Source organism: Lepidochelys olivacea (assembly GCF_965140295.1).
Source record: "Lepidochelys olivacea isolate rLepOli2 genome assembly, chromosome: 13".
NCBI classification, from domain to species: domain Eukaryota; kingdom Metazoa; phylum Chordata; order Testudines; family Cheloniidae; genus Lepidochelys; species Lepidochelys olivacea.
Genome location: NC_140423.1, coordinates 37173069 through 37192656, shown reverse-complemented (window position 1 = coordinate 37192656; position 19588 = coordinate 37173069). Strand labels below are relative to the sequence as shown.

The 19588-nt window shown below is 51.1% G+C and overlaps 1 protein-coding gene across 1 annotated transcript; it reads right to left on the bottom strand.

The window, feature by feature from the left end:
- Nucleotides 1–283: 283 nt before the first annotated feature.
- Nucleotides 284–19192, bottom strand: LOC311529918 (mast cell protease 1A-like; the record flags this gene model as incomplete). The annotated part of the gene is made up of 6 exons (XM_084646221.1): nt 284–433; nt 773–1045; nt 1216–1351; nt 1895–2042; nt 4799–4897; nt 19015–19192. 6 exons carry the CDS (start codon nt 19190–19192, stop codon nt 284–286), a joined length of 984 nt encoding a protein of 327 aa, XP_084502347.1.
- Nucleotides 19193–19588: the final 396 nt, after the last annotated feature.

The following is a 19588-nucleotide window of genomic DNA, read 5'->3' as shown; positions in this document are numbered from 1 at the left end:
GGGTAAATAAACCAGCTGGTTCCCTAGCAAAGACGCAGCCTAAGGGCCTGGGTTGGGATTGCCAAGGGAGTTGTGGGAGTTTGAATTGAACATGGCTCCTAACTCCCCGAGGCTCCCTGCCTTGATGCTCATGGGTGGGGCACTGCCTGAGAGGAGCGGTGTCTGGGGTGGGGGAGATTAGCCTGGGGGACTCAGCCCCTCTGCAAAGCAGGCCCTGCATCTGGGCCAATGCAAAGGGCAGAAGCGGCGCAGATCCAGCCCATGTAGCGATTCCCAGCACGGCTCAGGGCTGCAGCCTCCTCATTGTGGCCTGTATCCAGGGGATGAAGGTGGAGACTCTTGTGTAGACCCTTGGGGGGCTACCACTTATAGGCCCCCAAGAGACAATGCCCTGGGCTGTTTTCCCACACACCAGGGGGCCCCCAGAGTCACCCTGCGAAACAAAACAAGCCACAGATGGTGAAAAGCTCAGTGAGTCATTTCCCACTGCTCTTTAAACACTGGTGGACACTTTAGTGACACCCCCCCTGCTACCCAGATGGTCTCTGCTTGGGCCCCCCCACAGCCCAGCCTGTCTCAACAAACCCCCAACTCCTCCCAGTCAGTCTCTGTCCCCCGCCACCCCCCGAGAGAAGACCAGATATTTTCCCATTGGTTCGTACAGCACTTAGCGCAGCAGGGCCTGATCTCTGATCTTAGCTTGTGGGCCCAGCTGCAACAGCAGGAGCCTCGTTAATAATAAGGATTTATCAAGGACGCTTGGGAGTTTCACCTTAAAAGAGGCTTTACTCTCCTTTGGGTCCCCCACACACATCATCGTGTAGCTGTTATATTTAGAATATGGCCCACCAGGATACTTCAGACACGTCTGATCATCCAGCACCTTCAAATCCACCTCCTGGAGTTTATGGGGGAGCTCCTTGTTCTGTGCACTCGTCTGGCCCCAGCCGGCGACACTGCACACGGTCCCTGGTTGCACTCCCTGATGAGCCAGGGGGAGCGGGATGAGCCCGACCTGTTCATTGAGCTTTGCCTTGTGCTCCAGCTACAAACAAGAGAGGACACAAGCTCCAGGGTCAATCTGAAGGTCAGAGCTGATGATGGGTAGAGAGAGAATCCAAGAAGAGAGAAACTACAGCCAATGTAGATGGGATGAGGGTAGTACCTGCAGCAGTGTGAGGTCACTGCGGGAGGGGTGATGGGGTGGGGTGTTACCTGCAGCAGCATGAGGTCATTATTACGGGTCTCTCTGTTGTATTGCGGATGGGGGATCTGGCGGCGCACGGAGAGTTTCTGTTGGCTCGGTTCCCCTTGGTTAATGTCATGGGCTCCCAGGCACACACTGATCTTGCTGTAAAAGCCAAGAGCAAGACATGGACATTTGGGGCAGGAGTGTACTGAAGTGGGGGGTGGGCACATGTTGGTCTGACATAAGTACTGATCTTGTGGGCAGCATGGGACACTCAGGCACTGATCTCAGACGCCTTCATTCCCCTTGACCCCTGGGTCTCAGCTCCCCTCCAGACGGGGGACCCCTCCCAGCTAGATCCAGACAGGGGTCTATGCCTAGTTGCCCCCACCCCAGAGCCCTGCAGAGCTGTCCTGGGGCTGTGAGCCCCTCCCTGTCCCATCTGGGCAATGGGCCAGACCCCAGCTGGTGCCAATGGCTGTGGCTCCATTGATTTACCCAGAGCTGGATCTGGACCATGGTTTGCAGAGGCTCCTAGAGACACGGCGACGCCCCCTGACCAGGTCATGTCCCTGGGTTCTGCTCTCCCAGCCTGTCACACTAACTGCTCCTTCCCTGCAACCTGTGACAGCACCAGAGCTCCCGGCTCCCCCATCACCCGCTAACCCCGACCTGCCCCGACATCCCCAGCACAGAGGTGCTTACTCTCCATTGCACTGAGCGGCCGTCAGCACGAAGTTCTCCGCCACCAGGAACCCTCCGCAGCGATAGCTCTTGTCCCCACGTTTTATTTGCAGACAGGCCATGTAGGGTCTAGAGTGGGGCTGGGCTTTCCGGCCTCCGATGATCTCGCCTGTGTGGGGACCAGGTTCATATAAAGAGTCCCACTGTCTCCTTGGGCCGAGCTGGGACCGAGCTCCCCATCCCAAAGGGGAGTCCCCACAGCCTCAAACCACCCCCTGTGGTGCTCTCCCTGGGGAATCCGTGTGCCTGGAACTCTGCCCCATCCTGAGCTCTGCCCCAAACTGGACACCCCATGGGGCCAGAGGATAAATCTAAAGCTCTGACCTCGCGAGGTGGAGAATTGGAGCAAAACGCACCGGGAGTGGGTCAGTAATCGCACTGCCTTGAGGTAACGGCTTTGGGTGTCAACATCAGCCAGAACGCCACTGACAGGTCCCCTGCTGACATTTCACCTTCTCCACCAACCCCTAGTGACAATCCAGGCTGGTCCAAAGCTGCCCCTCCAAACTGCTTTTGTACAGAAAATCAGATTGTCTAGACAATGAAAAGTTTTCCAGAAGGCATCTCCTCTCCTCAAACATTTTGGCTTTTCTTTTTTTTTTTTGAAAACTGATTGTTCCCCCCCCCCCCCCCCCAGTTTTTGACAGTTTTCAGCTGAAAATGTGTGAGTTTTTAGTCACCAAAACAATTTTAATTTTGGTCACACTACAGACGAAGATGGAGTGGCAAGGTATGAAAGGGAAACATGCCGCCCCCCCATCTGTTTAGCCCTGCTGCCTTCGCAGCCCTTCAGCCATTACTGCTTTTGTTTCTCCAAATGTTACCAAGATTGCCAGGATCTATGGCAACGTTATGCAGACCTGGCCAGCAAATTTGAACTAAACACTCATCCTCTGAAAAAGCATTGGGAGAAGGAACCAGGCCAATAATTTTCTGCTAACCAAACGGAAACAAATTGTAGCCCATGCTCCGAACTGCTCCTTGGAGCTACATTTAAGATGAATTCCACAGGAAATCCTATGGAGGATGCATTGGACCCCTCTTCAACTGTTCAATGCACGTGCTGCTAAATCAGCTGTGACACAGAAGGTGCTGACTTCACCCATATGCTCATAGACCAGTAGGCTTTGGGCAGAACTGAAGGGGACAGTGTTTTTTTCCCCCCATCAAATAAAATTAAACCTGTAATTTTCAACCTAGTGGGTGTTAACTGGAAGCAGAATAAAACAGAAAGACTTTGGCTAAGCAGAGCACTAACAGCAGTGAAAAGCAAGTACCGCCAAAACGGAAATCCAAAAGCAACCAACAATCAAAGATTAGAGCGTAGACATCCTAAGCTTGGCTGCCAAGGGAAAGAGCTATCGACTGTTACAGAGATTCCCAAGAGAAGTTGTTAGAGATATGAGATGCTTTCCTGGAAGTATCTGATCATCCTGTCAAATTCATGGGTCCACCTCACCACCCCGCTTCCCTACCCACTTCCTTCCACTCCCTGTATCTATGCCTCTCATTTGAATTTTGCTTCTAGCCTTTATCTTACTTTAATAATTTTTCTTTAACTAGCGGGATTTTTATAAAGCATATTTTGTTTGTAAATTGTGGAATACAATAAGTGATTGATATTCTAACCATTCATATTATAGATAACTAAATGTTTCAAGCTTAGCAAAGGTGAGGTAGCAAATACTTAATATCTTATGAGGTTTTTATGCATTATTAGAAGTTTATGTATATTTTGCTGTTTGTTTTCTGTCTCTATATATCTTTTGAAAAAATAAAAAGAAATTACTAGAAAAACAAATTACTTTGGGGGTTTTCAATGAAAAGTCGAAATTTCCCAGGGAAAAACTTTTCTGACCAACTCTGAACACGTCTCAGCCCACGTGGATGAAGTCAAAGCTAGACAATTGGTGTAAAGACATCAGGGTGGAGGTGACGGGGGGGGGGAGAGCTGGTGAAGCTGAAGGACAACGTAGGCAGAAGAACAAATGGGGATAAACTGGGCAGGGATAGATGGAGGTGGAAGTGAGAGGGTCTCTAACCATCAGAGGGATGTAGGACTTAGGAATTGCCAGACTGCATGGTTTGTTTTAACCTTGTGCAAATGCACGTCCTGAGACACTTGTATGGGTTGAAGGCTGGTTCTCTGAGGTTAACTGGCCCCTGGGAAGTTTCCGATGCTTTGGCCAGGTTTAAATCAATATCAGGGCAGCCACAGGCAGAGCTGACCCAGTTGAACTACAGATGTGGTTTAAAATCAGGTTAATTAAAGCCATACAAGTGTGTGTGCAGCTCACATCTGAACGTTTTAACAGACGACTCATGGATGTTAGTTTGACGTCCATATGAAGGAGGCTGTTTTGACAGTCTGGTGCTGTTATTTGCATATGGTGCCACCAACCCAGAGGAGGGCCCCGTTCTGCCGGGTGCTGCGCAGACCCTCAGGGAAAGTCAGTCCCTTCCCTAAAGAACTTCGATTTAAAATGACAGCACAGACAAAGGAAGAATGAGCTAGAACCCAGGAGTCCTGACTGTCACCCCCAAGCTCTACTCTAATCACTAGACCCCACTCCCAAGCAGGGACTAGAATCCAGGCGTCTTGGCTCCCAGTCCCCACTTAAGATACCCCAGTGTCTCTCTCCTGCTCTCAAGCTCTCTGTGTGTCTCTCGGGGGCTTTATCTCAGTACCAGCTCCACCACCCAGACTCCTTCACCCCCACCTCCAAACCCGTCCCTAGCCAGGTCCTGGGAGCCAGCGATCACCCTGGCAGAAGCATCTGACTCTGGGGAGGATCCGGGATTTGCAAACAGCCCAGAGGAGCTCCCGGCTCTACTCCCCATGATCCCTGATGCCCCCGCACTCACCAGCCCCAGCCCAGGGGGGCAGGAGAAAGGCCGCCGGCAGCAGGATCAGGATCAGCATCGTCACCGTCTGGGGAAAGTGACAGTGCTCAAGCCCCAGTCCTGGGGGATTTATAGAGCCAGCAGCAAACCACAGGTCACGTACGCGCCCCCCTCGCAGGGAGCTGGGACCACACACAGGCACCCTCAGAAACCTCAGCATCACGCCGCTGACACGTGGGGGCACGAGGGAGGGAGCTGGGTCTGGAAAATAACCTCTCTCGAGGGGAAGGAGCCTGGGACGGGGCATCTCTCACCTGGTGCTGGGCTCATCTGGAGTTCGCCCGTCTCCTCTGCTCCAGCAGCTCATCTAGTGGGGACTGCAGCCGATGCTGAGTCACCCGCTGGCTTGGCTCAGCTCCCCGCTTCTGCCCCAGCGTGCGTCTCAGAGCAGTAAGAAGGGGATGGGGGCCATGCTGGGACTTCCTGTAGCCCAGCCACCGAGCCCACGGCAGAAATTCTCCCAGAGGATGTGGAGCACATAGTCCACCCATGGTGGATATGGGGGAGCACAGATACCATGGTGATGGGCGATGGGGAAGGCCCTAAACAGGCGGTGCAAATGTCCCCACACAACAGGGGTGACCACTTGGAAATGTGACTCTGGCTGTCCAGACGTTTGAACATCTCACGCGCCTACAATTCTGGGCCCCAGAAAGTGGCTTCAAATTGCCCTGAGGCCCCGGCCCTATTTCTCCATCAAGCTCCAAGCTCTCCTGAAATGCCTTGGTGTATTTCGTAAAGACCCAGCAACAGGAGTCATGGGATCACCTGCGAATTTCGACTTCTCTTGTGGTAAATTGGACATTTTGAGCCCACGAAGCTGCAGAGAAGAGCTTGAAGACATGACCCCTAAAGATATAAAGCCCCCTGGTCTTCTCCTTCACCATCCCACTCCCACAGGGTGCCCTAATACGACTGAGACAGCACCCACAGAGCATGAGAACCCCCTATTCTCTCTCAGAGGAAGTCCTCTAATCGCCCACAAGCGGCATCTTCATGGCCTGTCTAAGGAGGGGGCGGCAGTTCTGCCTGGGCCCAGAAGGGTTGCAGCCCCAGCTGAGTGGGGACAGGAAACCTTAGGGTCAGGTTCCCAGTGCATAGGTGGGTGCGAGGCTGTCCTGGGGCATGTACACCCAGTCACATGACAGGAAGAAAGGACGGGCCCCCAACACCTGCAGACACTCAGCGTCTTGGGCTCTGCACAGCTGGGGCTGTGTCCAGTCTGGTCCGCCCTACGGGATCAATTGACTTGGCCTCTGATACTTGCTGCCGTGGCGTTTTTTTGTGGAGTTGACGTACCCGCAGTGGCAATGGCCTGGAGGATAAAACCCTCCCATCTGCAGCAGGCTGTCAGCCCTGAGGCCTGACTGACAAGCTCAGCATCTGAGCAGGGACATCTCCCTGTCTCCCTGGCAGTGAAAGGTGTGTCCCCACACACGGCCGTGTCACGAACGGAAACAGTTCTCAGAGTCAGATGTTAGGGAGCACAAACGGAGCTCTCTGAGGGCCTGAGTCCAGGACTGGGATGGTGGGTCTGCAGGACGGGATTGAGGGTCACCGGCAGAGATTACCCATGCCTGCCCATAGTGGGGGCACAGAATGAGGGCAGCAGGTTTCAGCAGTGCTATCCAGCATGCTCAGTCCATGTGAGCATGGTCCGTATAAGCTAAACAGCAAATCTGGGGGGGCATTTGTGGTCACATACCACCCCCCCACACCAAACGGCCTCTGGCCTGCACCAGCAAGACTGTTAAATGTCTACATCTTTCTCTGCAAATTGTTATTTCTCCACTCCCCATGGGCTGAGTCATTTCCTTCTTCTCCTGGTTCTTAGAAAACTTTCAAGACCAGCTTTGTTTTCTCGGTGTGATGTTTCATAACTGCCTGGCCCCTGGCTAGCTGGTCTCCAGATAACGGGCAACGGAAGGGAACAAAGCTCAGTTTGTGCGACAGGCTGGGAGAGCGGAGCCTGGGGCTGAGGGGGCATTGCAGTGTCTCTCGGGGCCTCTGCAAACCGTGGTCCAGATCCAACACTGGGTAAATCAGTGGAGCTACGTCCCATTGACACCAGCTGGGCTCTGGCCCACTGTCCCGATCGGGGCGGGGCGGGGCGGGGCGGGGGGGGGCTCACAGCCCAAGGACAGCTCTGCAGCAGAAGCCGGGGAGTTGTCTTTCTCTTACAATCTGTTGGGGGGTGTCAGAGATATTTTGGGTGTCACGTCCACAATGTCTGGGGTGGGGCACTGGTATCAGGGTGCTCAGAGCCACCTGCCTTTATCTCACACGCAGTGGGACGGGGTGTGTTTTCTCACCCTGCATCAATACCAATCAGTGTTACCCACAGCCCACGGAAACAGGCGAGCTGGGGAAGGGCAGAACTTGGTGCTTGGAACAGTGACAGCAGGACAGAGATGCCCTAGAGGGGAAATGGCCCACATCTCATCTCACCCCCTGAACCAGCCAGTCCCCTGCCATGGGGCTGGCTCACAGCAGGCATCCCCTATAGGGCAAAGGTCCCATGTGTATTCCCCACCCCCTGGAGCCAGCCTTTCCCCCATCCCAGGGCCGGTATTAGTCTCACCAATGCTGCATAGAGAGGCAAAATCCCCTCCCTGCTCCTATGCCCCTGGTTTTACAGCCCAGGCTCTGGCCAGTTTTGCCCCTGCGGTGTGTGGGGAGCTCACGGCACTGCTTCTTCACTGTGTACCTTCCTAGATCCTTTGTAGAGCCCCAGTTCTCCAGGACAGAGTTCCAGCTCTGGGGAGGTGGCCAGGTCTCTTGGACCAAGATGGAGGACATTTCATTGGCTGGATTCACCACCCTGGTGTGTGACTGGGCTCAGATCACCAAGCGTCCCAGCTTGATCCCTGTACATGCCCCTGCCTTGTCATACCACTTTGCCCGGTCCTGTGGCACCCACAGAACTGATGGCAGCTTGAGCTCAGACACTGGGGTGATGCCAGTTTTGGGTGTTCAACCTGAGACATTCAGCGTGGCCGGGACTGTCAGAGTAGCAGGGCCCCATTGTGCTGGAGCTGTACTGTATTAATTACATTTATTATGGTGGCCCGTAGAAGACCAGGTCATGGCAAAGGATCTCATTGTGCCAGGTGCTGTACATTATTTATTAGGTGTACTACGGTAGCACCTATGTGCCCCAGCCATGGCCCAGGACAGTGAACGGCAGGACAGGCAAACAGAGGGAGTTTGCCTGGGATTTCGCCTGGTGGGAGTTCCCACGGAGTTGTTTGCCTTTCAGGCTTCTGTGTGCAGTAAACACAACATATGGATAGTGAGCAATCAGCTGTTGTGACCTGCACAGGATGTTCCAAGTTTGTCTTATCCCAAAGGATAGAAGCGACTTCATCTGTACGAAATGCAAGCTGGTCTCCATATTGGAAGAGACGGTTAAGGGACTAGAGACCCTGCGATGCGTCAGAGAGAATGAAGAGTTTCTGCATAGAAGCCGGCGTGTAGTCCTGCAGGCACAGCATGCTGAGGAGTCAGAGAGGGCAGAACGGGGAGGAAAAGTGGCAGGGTGTGACCTCCAGGAGGAGGAGAACTCAGGTACCCCCAGTGCAGACAGAGGTAAGAAACCATTTTCAGGCTCGCTGCCCAGGTACTATGGCGGAGAATGGTTTGGAACAGGTATCTGAGGGAAGGGATTAGGAGACCCCTTGGCCCGGAAGGCATGGGATGCATTGTCCTAGGGATGGGGTTTCCATGACCACCACTCCCAAGAGGAGGAGATGGGTGGTGGTGGTCGGGGACTCGCTCCTAAGGGGGACGGAGTCATCCATCTGCCGTCCAGACCAGGAAACGCGAGAAGTCTGCTGCTTGCCTGGAGCGACAATCCAGGATGTGACGGAGTGTCTGCTGAGACTGATCAAGCCCTCGGACCGCTACCCCTTCCTGCTTCTCCACGTGGGCACCAATGATACTGCCAAGAATTTCCTTGAGCGGGTCACTGCAGGCTACGTGGCTCTGGGAAGAAGGATAAAGGAGTTTGAGGCACAAGTCGTGTTCTCGTCCATCCTCCCCATTGAAGGAAAAGGCCCAGGTAGGGACCATCGAGTTCTGGAGGGAAATGTGTGGTTGCACAGGTGGTGTTGGCTTTGGATTCTTCGACCGTGGGATGTTGGTCCAGGAAGGAGGAGTGCTAGGAAGAGATGGGACCCACCCAATATGTTCCACCTTGTTCTTAGCTGTGACACCCGGAAAACCTTTTCCAGCCCTTGAGAAGAACTCTATGTAAGCTCCAAAACTTGTCTCTCTCACCAATAGAAGTCAGTCCAATAAAAGATATAACCACCTTGTCTTTTTTATTTTTAATGAGATTACAGGTGTGGTTGATACAGATAACAGTATTGGAGTAATATACTGTTAGGTGACTTGATACTACACAGGTTGATGAAAGATCTAGAATGATATAAGATTACCATGATCCATGGTAGGTTTTAACATAGGTTTAACATAGGTTAAAAGCTGTCTTAATTATAGATCTCAGAATGACATTGTAAATGGGGAATCATCAGCAAATGGGTGTTTTTCTTGTGAGGTGAGGGATTGGTACTTGGCCCAATGCAATTTACCATTTTTATCAATGCCCTGGAAGAAAACACAAAAGATCACAGATAACAATTGCAGATGACACAAAGATTGGAGGAGTAATAAATAATGCAGAGGACAGGCACTGATAAGGAGTGATCTGGATTGTTTGGTAAACTGGGCACAAGCAAACTTTATGCATTTTAACATGGCTAAATGTTAATGTGGCAAAGAGTCCTGTGGCACCTTATCGACTAACAGACATGTTGGAGCAGAAGCTTTTGTGGGTCAATCCCCACATCATCGGATTCATGTAGTGGAAATTTCCAGAAGCTGGTAGAAATATGCAAGCAAGAATCAGGCTAGGGATAACGAGGTTAGTTCAATCAGGGAGGATGAGGCCCTCTTCTAGCAGTGGAGGTGTGAACACCAAGGGAGGAGAAACTGCTTTTGTAGCTGGCGAGCCAGTCCCAGTCTGTGTTTAACCCTCAGCTGATGGTGTCCAATTTGCAAGTGAACTGAAGTTCAGCAGTTTCTCGTTGAAGTCTGCTCCTGAAGTTTTTTTGCTGTAGGATGGCTGCCTTGAAATCTACTACTGTGTGCCCAGGGAGGTGGAAGTGTTCTCCTACAGGGTTTGTTATATTGCCATTCCTAATATCTGATTTGTGTCCATTTATCCTTTTACGTAGGAACTGTCCAGTTTGGCCAATGTACATAGCAGAGGGGCATTGCTGGCACATGATGGCGTAGATTACATTAGTGGATGGGCAGGTGAATGAATGAACCAACAGAACTCCACTGGCCATCACATACAGTCCTCAGCTAAAACCTCTCCAAGGCATCATCAGTGATCTACAACCCATCCTGGACAACGATCCCCCACTTTCACAGGCCTTGGGAGGCAGGCCAGTCCTCGCCCACAGACAACCCACCAACCTGAAGCATATTCTCACCAGCAACTACACACCGCACCACAGTAACTCTAACTCAGGAATCAATCCATGCAACAAACCTCAATGCCAACTCTGCCCACATATCTACACCAGCGACACCATCAAAGGATCTAACCAGATCAGCCACACCGTCACTGGTTTATTCACCTGCCGGTCCACTAATGTAATCTACGCCATCATGTGCCAGCATTTATGGGATATTTCAGGTACCACCTGCATCCCATCTTTTAGTACGTAATCTAGCTAGGTATGTGTTAAATTATGAATTCTTTAAATGGCTGAGAAAAGAAGTGTGCTGAATAGAATGACAATTCCTGTCTGTGTGTCTTTTTTGTAACTTAAGGTTTTGCCTAGAGGGATTCTCTATGTTTTGAATCTAATTACCCTGTAAGGTATCTACCATCCTGATTTTACAGAGCTGATTCCTTTACTTCTATTAAAAGTCTTCTTGTAAGAAAACTGAATGCTTTTTCACTGTTCTAAGATCCAAGGGTTTGGGTCTGTGGTCACCTATGAAAATTGGTGAGGACTTTTACCAAACCTTCCCCAGGAAGTGGGGTGCAAGGGTTAGGAGGATTTTGGGGGGAAAGACGTGTCCAAACTACGTTTCCCAGTAAACCCAGTTAGAGTTTGGTGGTGGCAGTGGAAATTCCAAGAGCAAAGAGTAAAATTAATTTGTACCTTGGGGAAGTTTTAACCTAAGCTGGTAAAAGTAAGCTTGGGAGATTTTCATGCAGGTCCCCACATCTGTACCCTAGAGTTCAGAGTGGGGAAGGAACCTTGACATGGTGGCAGAGTGGTGGGATTAACCTGAAATCCTTCTGAGATCAATTTGAGATTTTTTGAACCAGAAAAACAGATTTAAAAAGGAATTTTTTTTCCTTTGGGACTGCTGGAAAGGAGGTCCAACTGAAAGCAGCTAGTTTTTTCTCTGCTTTGGGGCCAGAGCAGAGACAAAAGGGGATTATCTTTGTAAATTGCAGGTTTTCTTTGCCTGGAGGCAGAGTAGTTAATCTCCTGCAGGGAAATATACAGTCTTCACAAACCTGAGGGTTTTTTTTTCCCTAAAAGTAAACCGGGGGGGGGGGGGCGTGTTCTACCCATTTGCCTGGAGACAAAAGTGGCAGGGGTTTTTTTTAGGATTTTGATTTTTTTTTTGCAAGGAGCACAGGTTTGAAAAGGAATCTTTTTTTTCCTTTGGGCTGCTGGTAAGCAGGTTTCCAAGTAGTTGGAGGTTTTTTGCTTTGATTTGGGGCCAGAGCAGAGACAAAGGGAATTGTCTTTTTCTGTAGGCTGACAATCACTATCAGAGGATAGGTATCCTATTCCAGCACAGCAAAATTTTACAGCCAAGTTTTCTTTGTTTATTTCTAAACCTCGGGTGTAAAGTTAGTTAAAAACAGAGAGGTTAGGATGACAGAATCCAGGGCTCAACAAAAGCTGGAATTAGCCAGATTTCAGGCTGAGGAAAAACAAAAGAAACATGAAAGACAGATAGAGCTCATGCGGCTGGAGAAGGAGGTACAGGAGGCTGCCCACAGGAGGGAAATGGAGGCAAGGAAGCATGTGGAGGAGGAGAAGGAAAAAGAGAGGAAGCATGTGGAGGAGGATAAGGAAAAAAGAGGAAGCATGTGGAGGAGGAGAACGAAAAAGAGAGGAAGCATGAACTGGAGATGGAGAAGGTAAAAGCTCAGCAGAATATACCAACAAATCCTAGCAATCCTTCTACAGGTACCACTTCCCATCCCAGAAAGTTCCCCACCTACAAGGCAGGCGATGATATGGAGGCCTTCTTAGAAAACTTCGAAAGGGCCTGCCTTGGGTACAGCATTTCTACCGACCAATACATGGTAGAACTGAGGCCGCAGCTCAGTGGACCCTTAGCTGAGTTGGCGGCTGAAATGCCTAGAGAACACATGAACAAGTATGAACTGTTTAAATCCAAGGCGAGAGTCAGAATTGGGATAACACCCGAGCATTCTCGTCGGAGGTTCAGAGCCCTAAGGTGGAAACCAGACGTGTCATTTACCTGATATGCCCACCACATTGTGAAACATTGGGATGCCTGGATATCAGGAGCAAGTGTTGAATCTCCAGTAAATTTGCCCTTCCTAATGCAAATGGAACAATTGTTAGAGGGTGTTCCTGAGGAAATAGAAAGATACATCCTAGATGGGAAGCCCAAAACTGTAATCGAGGCAGGAGAGATTGGAGCCAGATGGGTGGAGGTGGCAGAGAAGAAGAAAACTGGTCGCAGTTGGAGTGGAGACCAGAAGGGACAACACCAGACCACACCCTATTACCGGGAGCCGCCCAAGGCCCCACCTACCTCCCAAAGAACCCTCCAGACACCTTATTGTCCCACCACCCCGTTCTCCAGCAACTCATCTCGCCCCAGTGACCTGTCAGCTGGACGATGTTTTAAATGTAATGAGCTGGGGCATGTAAAGGCCAACTGCCCCAAGAACCCCAACAGATTACAGTTCATTGCACCGGAATCACACCAAAGATCCACAGGCCCAGATGCCTCCCAGATACCCTTGGAGCGGAGGGAAACTGTGAGTGTGGGCGGGAAGAAGGTCACCGCGTGGAAGGACACCGGAGCACAAGTGTCAGCTATCCATGCTTCCTTAGTGGACCCCAATTTAATCAACCCAGAGATCCAAGTGACGATTCAACCCTTCAAGTCCAACTCTTTCAATTTGCCTACAGCCATGTTGCCTGTCCAGTACCAGGGCTGGTCAGGTACGTGGACTTTTGCAGTCTATGATGATTATCCCATCCCCATGCTGTTGGGGGAAGACTTGGCCAATCATGTGAAGTGGGCCAAGAGGGTGGGAATAGTCACCCACAGCCAGGCTAAACAAGCCATGAGGCCTAGCTCTGTTCCATAAACTTCTATCAGGACCCAGTCAGAGGTGATGCAAAAATAGAAAATTGTCTGTAAAATCAAAATTTTATGTGAAAAAATTCAGTTTTGAATAAACTGCCTTTTCCACGGGTATATCATTCTGCCCATCTCTAGATTTCACTCTCTGCCCACCCATTTCCAGGCCGGTTCTGTACGGTGGAAAGGGCTTGGCCTTCAGAGACAGAAAGCAACTGTCACACAGTCTGAGAACTCTCTTGGACAGGCTGGGCTGGGAAATGCCAGTCACTGATGTTCTTCTCCTTCCGCGAATCAGGCGGGCCCCTGGTGTGTGACGGGGTGGTCCAGGGCATTGTCTCCAATGGATATCTGGACATGCGTCGCCCCAGCATATACACGAGAATCACCAAATGTGTCCTCTGGATCAACGAAATTTTGATTTTACAGACAATTTTCTATTTTTGCATGGGGAAAATTGAAATGAAATATTTCATACCATGGCAGTTCCATGCAAATCCGAATATTTCGTAGTTAGGAATCAGTTCAACAAAATGTTAAACTGCTTTTTGCTATCCGTGCATTGGCTCATAGGCATTGACTCCATGGGAGCTCCAGGGCTGGAGTACGCATGGGGCAAAATTACTGGGTGCTCAGCACCCTCCAGCAGCCCAGCTCCAGGGCTGGAGTACGCATGGGGCAAAATTACTGGGTGCTCAGCACCCTCCAGCAGCCCAGCTCCTCCTCTTCCCCCTCTCCCCAGCATCTCTCGCCCACCAGCAGCTCCGTTGACCAATTACTCCCCCTCCCTCCGAGGGCCTTCCACCCCCAGCAAAACACCTGTTCAGGATGCTCCTGGAGGAAGGGTGAGGAGCAGGGTAAACTGAGGCACAGAGGGGGGCAGGGACATGCCAAAGGTCACCCAGCAGCAGAGTTGGGAACAGAACCCTGGCATCCTGAGGTGCAGGCCTGGGGTCTGGCTACTAGACCACACTACTTCCCCACAACTCACAGCAGCTCAGTCAGGAATGCCCGGGGCCTGCGGCCCCCCAGGCCCTGCATCATACGGCTTGATAATGTCAACTCCCATCTTGTGTCCTCTGGAATCAGTACAGGCCTGATACAAACGTCTCCAGCACTGAATTCCCTCCTGACCCGTGTCATCTGGGGGAGGTGCTGGGTCCTCCAGGACAGGACAGATCTCTGGTTACAGGGTGTGGGGATATAACATCGCAGGGCTGGAATTACGTCCACCCTCAAATCCAGTGGCTCTGAAGCAGATACAGACAGAACTGATCTGTGTGTGATCACACTCCCCTCCGTTTGGCTCTCTCTGTCTGGTAACAGGGGCAGTGCTGGCCAGTGCTCCCCAGGACTGGGAGATGCCATGTTGCTGATCCCTGTCTGGCTAAAGGCCAGATTTGTCTGAGTCAGAGGCACGAGAGAGATTCCCAGAGCTGCCCTCAGATGCCCTCGGTCCCTCCACCCTGACCCGCTGCAATAAGAGAGCCACGTTTCTTGTACATATTTGTCCATTCCAAGCCCAGAAGGGGCCACAGTGCTCGACCCTTTTGACCCCTGTGTAGTCCCAGCCCTGCGACATCCGTGAGTTAATTCCGGCTCGAAGTAGAGCAGAGCTGTTGGAGAAATGTGCCGGCCCAGCGTGAGTCACACATTGCCAGGTGTTGAGCATCCCCAGGTGATGTCCAGCTGTGCAGACTCAGCTGGGCCTGACCCTCCCCCAGTCCATGCAGGGCGGTCTCCAGAGAGCCACGTGGCAGAGAGTTTGACACTGAGGTTTTCTGTTCTCCCACCCAGCCGTGTCTCCCAGCTGTGTGAGAAGCACTTTCTTCCCTGATCTGGTGCAGAGGGTGCTGCTGCTAACCCTGCTCAACGTGGCTGTTCTCTTCCCCGCAGGGTTCAGGCTGGTGGGGATGGGGGGGATGGGGCATAGGGAGCAGAGCTTTGCACAGGGCTCAGTGGAAGGGCCTGGGGCTGCTTCCCCAATACAGCAATCCTGGGGTGGGGGGCTGTGAAAGGAGGCAGCTTCTCCTCACCGTCTTGCCAGACCCCACCGGCCCGGTGGAGTGGGAAGCAGAGCAGGGGCAGCTGTTTTCATAGATCCGTGGGGATCCTGTCTGTGTTAGGGAAGCTTCCTACCCAGGAATATCACCCACCCATCGTGGGCGTGTGACATCCTCTGGAAGCCACATGCAGGGTAACAACCTCCTACGGCTGCCAGCTAACAGCCTCGCCCCTTTAGCTCAAGGACTGTGCCCCAGGGCTGGGGTCAACCACAGAGCCGGGAGGCGATTGCAGCAGCACCCTTGTGAGTCTGCCCAGATTCCCAACTCTTCCTGCAGCACTAGCTAGCCCAGGAGAGCTGTGAACACAGCTGGCGCCTCCGGCCGCCTGTGCAGGGCCCCGCAACTTCGGGGCTGTTCTATTACCTGGGCAGAGACAGGCACCTCCAGGGCTTGGCACAGACCTGTCCTGTCCCATCCCCCGTCCCCCACCCTGGCTAGTTCTAGGCTGCTGGGGAGGCTCTGCCGGAGGGATTGCGCTTGATTAACGGGGCGGGTGTTGCAAGGGAAGGGTGAGTCTGGAAAGATAAAAACCCCCATGGCCACAGGGGCAGATCTGACCTGGGACATGTGGGGCAGGTAGGGTGACCAGATGTCCCTATTTTATTGGGACAGTCCCGATTTTGGGGGCTTTTTCTTATATAGGCATCTATTACCCCCCATCCCCATCCCGGTTTTTTACACTTGCTTTCTGGTCGCCCTCGGGGCAGGGTTTCAACAGAGCTCCACAGCCACCGACCTCGATGGGATGCTCCAGTGAACTCAGTGGGGTGGGAGGGGATTGTCAGTGATCTCCTCCTTAGCTGGGTCAAAGAGGAGGGGGCAGGGAACCTGGGCTGGCTGGGTTGAAGGGCCAATCGGAGCAGCAGAGGGCTGAGTTGAGTTGAGGGGAGCGATGGGACAGGGTCCTTGATCAAACTCTCCAGCCTCATGATGTCTCAAAGATGAGTTTTACCCATTTCCATCTCTCTGCCAGGCAAAATCATCGGGGGATGGGAAGCTGGGTGTCACTCCAGACCCCACATGGCCTTCGTCAAGATAGAGACAGGAGGAGATAGAAAAGGAGGCTGCAGAGGGTTCCTCATGTGGGAGGACGTGGTGGTGACAGCGGTTCCTTGTAACTGCAAACTGGCGTAAGAAATGCACCATCTGCCGTCCCCGAACCAGCCAGTCCCTGTCCTGGGGCTGGCCTCTTGTCCTTTTGGGCCACGAATGGCTTCAGGCACTGTTGTGCTGGGTACGGAAGGTGTCATCAATAGAGACCCTGATCTGCTGCTCCAGGAACGGTATTGTTACCCCCCTTGGCCTAAGCAGTCAGTGGGGTCTTACAGGATGTTTCCATTAGGAGGAGAAATTGCTGGTGGCATTAGATCTACTTTTCCATGAAATCCTTATTTTTACAAAGAATGTCCAAAGTCCTGTTTTTCTGAACACAGTCAGAGTTACGCAACAAGTGACTCACTTACTCACAGTCCCAAGCCTCCTTCAGCCAGCACTCAGTCCAAAAGCTCTCTCCCCCCGCTAAGCACAGGGTCACACTACCCATGCTTCTTTGGCTGTGGCTGGTGCCTTCTCTGGCTGCTTCTCTGCTCTTCCTGCTGCTTACCTCAGACACACACAGATCCATCAGTCAGTGCCCCAGCCCCTGTGTTTGCTAAATTGGTCCCTGGGGAAACCCCTTGGGTGAAACAGCTCAGCTTCTACTCCTCTGATGTGCCTGTGGCTATGTCTACATGACACAGCCTGTATCAGCCCAGCGTCCTAGAGCAGATGCAGCGTACTCTGACAAACAGGGTTTTTCTGCTGGTGTAAGAACACCACCTCCCCAAACGATGTTAGCTATTTCGACAATGGCCTTCTTCCATCCATAGAGCTACCTCAACCCTGGGGGGTTGTCAGCACCGCTACGTTGGATAGGAATGTGGGGTTTTCCCACCTGTAGCCAACACAGCTAAGTTGTAAGTGTAGGCCAGGCCTGTGTGATGGGTGGTGATTCTAGTGCAGTGGTTCCCAAACTTTAACAACCCGTGAACTCCTTTCACTAAAATGTCAAGTCTTGCGAACCCCGCTCCAAAAAAATTAATATTTCCAGGGATTTTCTCCCTTACCTGAGCATAAATTATAAAAACAGTGATCCTGGAAATTGTTTTTTATGACAGGCTTTTTATGACACACTATTCATTATTAATTATTATTTATCATTACAGTATTAGTTTTATTACATTATGAAAATGGCAACACTCTTCCAAGATCTCAGTTTCATAGCTTGTATCACTTTGATTAAGCCTGTTATAAGACAAGGCTCCTATGTTTCATCAAAGAGTATCAGATGTGAAACAGCATGAAGGTATTTAAGAAGCCAACTCAAATAAAGAGTTCCTCCTATGCGAGTATTCGAGCGGTGAGCAGTCCAGGCAAACAACGCACGTTAAAACAAAGCTTAAACTTGTTCTTCATAATAATTTTAAAAACAACACTAGCAGCCTATTTAATTTTAAAAACAGCAAAAAATATCCACCTTTCTTTCCATTTCTTATAAGGAGTCTTGAAGCTTAAATCTCCTCAGTGTGATGGATGCGCTTGCTTTGATCTGCATAGCTCTTGGAAGTCCCCAGAGCTCCGGGCTACCGACCCCATGCTGCCCGGAGTCCCTAGGGATGGTCTGTCCGCCATTAGGGAATTTTTGCCTGAGACCCCCCTCTAATGTTTCACGAACCCCAGTTTGGGAACCACTGTTCTAGTGATTCAGCTTCCTCATTACCTAAACAAGCTTATAATCATAGCATCATAGAACTGGAAGGGACCTTGAGAGGTCATCTAGTCCTGTCCCCTACACTGATGGCAGGACTAAGTATTATCTAGACCATCCCTGACAGGTGTTTGTCCAACCTGCTCTTAAAAATCCCCAATGATGGAGATTCCACAACCTCCCTAGGCAATTTATTCCCGTGCTTAACCACCCTGACAGTTAGGAAGTTTTTCCTAATGTCCAACCTGAACCTCCCTTGCTGCAGTTTAAACCCATTGCTTCTTGTCCTATCCTCAGAGGTTAAGGAGAATATTTTTTCTCCCTCCTCCTTATAACAACCTTTTAGGTACTTGAAAACTGTTATCATGTCCTCTCTCAGTCTTCTCTTCTCCAGACTAAACAAACCCAGTTTTTTTCAATTTTCCCTCATAGGTCACGTTTTCTAGACTTTTAATCATTTGTGTTGCTCTTCTCTGGACTTTCTCAAATTTGTCCACATCCTTCCTGAAATGTGGCGCCCAGGACTGGACACAGTAATCCAGTTGAGGCCTAATCAGTGCAGAGTAGAGCAGAAGAATTACTTCTTTTGTCTTGCTGACAACACTCCTGCTAATACAGCCCAGAACAATGTTTCCTTTTTTTTGCAACAGCGTTACACGGTTGACTCATATTTAGCTTGTGGTCCACTATGACCCCCAGATCCCTTTCCGCAGGACTCCTTCCTAGGCAGTCATTGCCCATTTTCTATGTGTGTAACTGATTGTTCCTTCCTAAATGGAGTACTTTGCCTTTGTCCTGACTGAATTTCATCCTATTTACTTCTTTCTTACTTACATTTCTCCAGTTTGGCCAGATCATTTTGAATTTTAATGGCTTCTGTACATTGATCCTGGGTGCAACACTATGGTTAACCTCATTAAAGTGGGTGGCTCTAATGATCCATGATTGAACCCATTGTATTGGCCGGTCTGCAGCACCTGCATCCTCCTTGTATTTCACAGCACCATCACTGTGCTGCTGGGGGCCCACAATGTTGAAATAGGTGAACTGGGGAGGCAGGAGGTCTGGGTACATCACCGAATCCTTCACCCAGAATTCAATGATGAGACGGATGAAAAGGACCTCATGCTGCTGCAGGTACTTCCCGCTTTGCATCACCCTGGTCCCAATGATGTAGGTTCCATCATATCACCTCACCCCCAGTGACCTCATATAGCTGCAGGTACCATCCCCATCCTGTCACTGCACCCCCAGGGACCTCACACTGCTTCAGATACCACCCCATCCCATCCCCCCCACCCCCAGTGACTTCACATTGCTGCAGGTACTGCCGCTGTCCCATCACCTCATTCCAGTGAGCACATGGACTCACAAAGTTGTACATGTTTCATGGGGAAGCCCCACCTGATCCCATCTGGCCCCATGCCCCCAGGACAGGACCCATCCTCCAACAGGAGTTTGATTTCCCTTCTCTCTCTCTCTCCCATCACAGCTGAGGGACGAGACCAATCTGACCCACACTGTGGGCACCATCCCCCTGCCCCGGTGACA